Here is a 4,213-nt window from a genome sequence, read left to right as displayed (position 1 = left end):
GAGGCGAACGTGCTAACCACTAAGCCACCATACCCCCTGACTCCAAAGCAAAATGCCATAAATATAAAATGTAAATGTAAAGAGTGCTTCGTTGAGCTTCCAGTCGTCTCCTGTCTCCTTGAACATCTCCAGTTTTGCGGAAAAACCCCTCCGAAATCCGCGTATCCGCCGAGCCGACGGTATCCGATCGTTACTCGTAACACGCTCATCATCAATGAAACCAAAGAGTCCGATCCGAACAAAAAAAAAAAAACACTTTATTCTATAAAAGGCGTAGATAATCACGACTGTACAGGGGAAACTGACTTTTAACACCATTTCTCACAGTATCAAAAAGCTTGTGTTCACCTCATTGATCTTTACACATTTGTTCTGTACAAATACAAAAGAAATAACATTAATTACTTGTATTATTATAATGATAACTGCATTGCACTGAGTAATATAGTACTGGCCCATAAGTTACTGCATTCAATATAAAATACCTAGGATTCTGACCTTTAAAACAAAAAGACAGAAAGAAAAAAAATTAAATTAAAAAATGTAAAAAAAAAAAAGGAAAAATTTTTTAGGATTTATGATCATCACACTTGCTCACGCGAAACAAAAACCCAGAATACGTGTACGTGTTTTTCTTTTTTTTTTTTTTTCCTTTTTTTAAATCGTTGCTAAACTCAAAGTGAAAACGAGTAAACATGCTCGAACGATGGCAAATTCAGTCACCGGACGTAAAAACATCAAGGAACGACGTAAAATCGTCAATTTTAAAAATAAAATTCATCCACGATGTTCCGACTCGAGGTTCCTCGTGGCATTTCGGTCGCACAAAACCTCGACGACGTGCAATTCATTTGTTCGATGGTTTTGTTTTTATCCCTTGGCGTCATTTTAGTTCTGCGACCTGTATCTCTAAAGATAGAAAGAGCGCGTTACTAAAGTCAGGTAGTAGCTGTTTTTTTTTTTTTTATTTATTTACGTGCAAAGAATGGCTTTAATTGCACTAGAAATGCCACGTCGTATATCTGTATAATAAAGATGGATTATCAGTGCTTACAGGCCACGTTTGTCAGGGCACCGACGGGACACGCTGACATGCTCAGCAACTTCACAAAGAAATTCTCTCCATGCAACACAAAAGATTTACAACACATCAGATTAAAAAGGGATTTTTTTTTTTTAAAAAAAAAGAACACATTGTTGAGCCAAGAAAGAAAGAAAGAAAGGGAAAAAGAAAAAAAGAAAAATTCACATTGTCTAGTCAGTGTTAAAAATAGAAATCCACCCGTTACGTTTATTCAGAACTTTGATTATATACAGTATGTACACGTATTTGTTAATTATTTATAATTGTCTGTATGCCTATGAACAGTTTATTTAAAAAAAGAAAAAAAAGAAAAAGAAAAAGAAAGATCGCATTCGAATGCATATAGTTTTCTAAAAAGATGTGCTTAAGTTTAGAGTTGAAGCAAAAGAACAGAACGATAGATCTGACGTCTGGAGATTGCACTGGAGCGACGATTTTTGTTTTTTTATTGATACGTTTTTTTTTAATTCGTTGTTTTCTTTTGCCGCAAACGTGCGCTCAACTCATAAAGGCTGGAATTGAATAAGCTGCGGTTCGGTTCAAGCTTCCGAAACGACACAAAAGGGCAAAAAAAAAACGCACCTCTTTATAATCCGCTAGCTGTTGAAATCGTGACCATAATTATTAACGAGTGCTAGCATGAAAGGGATTGAGACGAGGGTCCAAAAAAAAAAAAAAAAAAAAGAGAGATACTTTCCTCTCTGAACGAGACTGTGCTCTTTGTTATCGTTTGTTTGTTTGTTTGTTTTTTTTCCCCCCACAATTTAAATATCGTAAGAAGGTCAAGGGGAAGGTCCAAGGATCGGAGTCTAACTTCTGCATAATCGAGTGAAAACAGGGCCGGAGCTAAAACTGTTCCTTTAACATGTGGTTATTGTTGATCAACAAATAAAGATTTTTTTTTTTTTAAATGGTGCCTTTCTTTACTAGGGGTCCCAGCCCAGAACCCTGAGGAACTCCGAAGAACGAACGAGATGCGCAAAAACACATTTGAGTTGCACATTTACTTACAATTAAGGCTCTGAAGGGCGTCAACAACATGTGCCTAGAACACACACCTCCAATATTAAACCTCTGATTATATTAGAAACGCGCACACACACACACACACACACACTTATCAAGAGCCCCTATTTCCTATCCTAGTCCCATTCAGATGAACTTTATTCTTTTGTTTTTCTTGTTGTGTTTTTTTTTTTCACAGCCTCATGAGACAATCATCACCTGAAAAAACTTGAATTAATTAAAATGCCAATTTTGGCAGAACACAAATAAAAAGGATTTAAAAAATATATATAGATATATATATGTATGTATATTATAAATACTGTTACCGAGCCAAATATATTTTGTATTTGTCTTTTTTTGTGTTTTGTTTGGGTTTTTTTTTCCTCTTCTATTTTGTGAATGATGCTCAATTGCAATAATGCAGCATGAAATTCAGAAACTTTGTAGCTTGCTGAAAACCTCGGTGTGAGGCCTTGATCTGTTCTCTCTCTCTCTCTCCCTTTGTCGCTCTCTCTCTCTCTTTCTCTGTCTGTCGCTCTCTTCATCTCTTTCTAAAAAAAAAATAAAAAAAAAATAAAAAAATTTGCCAATTCACAAAAACGGAATTCTAGAAACTTCACAGTCTTTGCTCTCTCCCTCTAGGTGGTGGTGCAGGATGGAAAGCTGATAAAAGTCAGAACGGCGAAACGTTTGTTCATAAAATAGCGAGTAGAAATTCATTTTAAAAAGGAAACAAAAAAAAAAAAACGCATGTTGACGTTCGGCCACACAACCATCAACACAAAAAAGTTAGTACATGCAAACAAACAAACGAAAAAGTGTCTAAAAAGACTAAAATGTTTCGGCAAAACATACAACTCAAATGATGAGAAGAGATTTTGTAAACCTGTGGTTAAAAACCTATCGCTTCTCTTTTCGCGCCCTCCGTCATCTGGTCCTTCTCTTCTCTTCTCTTCTCTTCTCTTCTCTTCTCTTTCTCTCGGACGGTTTCAGACAAACCCTCGGCCCTTCAGTCTGTTCTAATCGCTGCATCTCGCGGCTGCAGCTTCCTCGTTGAAGCGAGCGTTGGGATAAACAGCGTAGCCTGGTGTAAATGAGGACTGGACGGATGAGCGGCGTTTGTTTGTTTGTTTTTGTTTGTTTGATTTGAAGCGTGTTCGGTGACTTTGTGGGTACAAGAACCCCAAAGACATGCGGCGTTATCTTCATCGTATGCGGCTCTGAGGAAGGTAAGGGACAGTTCACAGTTCTCTCAGCCCTTTCTGATGGGGGAGAAGGAGAGGGGAGAGGGGAGAGGGGGCAGAGTCTTCCGAGGAAAGGAGAGGAACCGACCCGGGCTCACATCATGACATGGCGGCGCCGATGAAGGGCTAGATGGTCGGAGCGGGAGAAGCTGCGGTCGCAGTCAGTGCAACGGAACGGCTTGATGCCCGTGTGCTTGCGGAAGTGACGCGTCAGCTCGTCGGAGCGGGCGAAACGCCACGTGCAGCCTTCCCACGTACACTGATACGGTTTCTCTCCTAAAAATAAAAAAAAAAAAAAGACGGAAAAGGAAAGAGTTAAGTCAGTCCTCTGCTCTCGGTGTACAGAGCGGTCACATCTTCACTACTTAACGTCATGCAGCCTTAGAGCGTCTCTAGAGGTCTTATGGTGACACACTTGTAAAACTAATTACCCCAAACACCTTTATTTATTTATTTATGCTAATAATTAAAATAAACAAATCAGTATTTAGAGAAGCAAAACGCATGTTTCCTTGAGATCATGCGATGCTTTTCTTTCGCAAAGCCGCTCGGACCCCGTACAAACCTGTGTGTATCCTGCGGTGAGCTTTCAGATGAGAGCTTTTGGTGTACACTTTGTTGCAGCCGTCGTAGTCGCACATGTGCACTCGTCGTCTCTTCATGTCAGGTGAGTCGGGATCTGCTTGGATGTCCACGTCTGTGCTTAAGCTAAACAAAACCAGACGGGGGAAAAAACAAAGTCGTTTTGTGCTCGAGTCGCGAAAAAACAACAATTAACAACTACAAGACTAAATTCCTAGATGCACTGTGTATTTAAAATGTTTATGGAACGTTTAAAGGCTAAAACGCTGCTATGCTAACCAGGCTGGTTGCTAAG

At 39.2% G+C, this 4,213-nt stretch overlaps 1 protein-coding gene across 2 annotated transcripts in view; it reads right to left on the bottom strand.

Annotated features, from left to right (window-relative positions):
• Positions 1 to 242: 242 nt before the first annotated feature.
• The window catches only part of klf8 (Kruppel like factor 8), a 37,542-nt gene continuing 33,571 nt past the window's right edge, over positions 243 to 4,213 (bottom strand). For both annotated transcript variants that reach the window (XM_060891724.1, XM_060891725.1), the window contains exons 5-6: positions 3,902 to 4,044; positions 243 to 3,612 (exon numbers count right to left, since the gene is read on the bottom strand). In XM_060891724.1, the coding sequence (XP_060747707.1) occupies positions 3,431 to 3,612; positions 3,902 to 4,044 (325 nt within the window). In that variant the 3' untranslated portion in view covers positions 243 to 3,430. The remainder of the gene's footprint in view (positions 3,613 to 3,901; positions 4,045 to 4,213) is intronic.

This window comes from Tachysurus vachellii, chromosome 17 (genome assembly GCF_030014155.1).
Source record: "Tachysurus vachellii isolate PV-2020 chromosome 17, HZAU_Pvac_v1, whole genome shotgun sequence".
NCBI classification, from domain to species: Eukaryota; Metazoa; Chordata; class Actinopteri; order Siluriformes; family Bagridae; genus Tachysurus; species Tachysurus vachellii.
The sequence above is the reverse complement of the archived record's forward strand: the minus strand, read 5'-3'. Positions and strand labels throughout refer to the sequence as shown.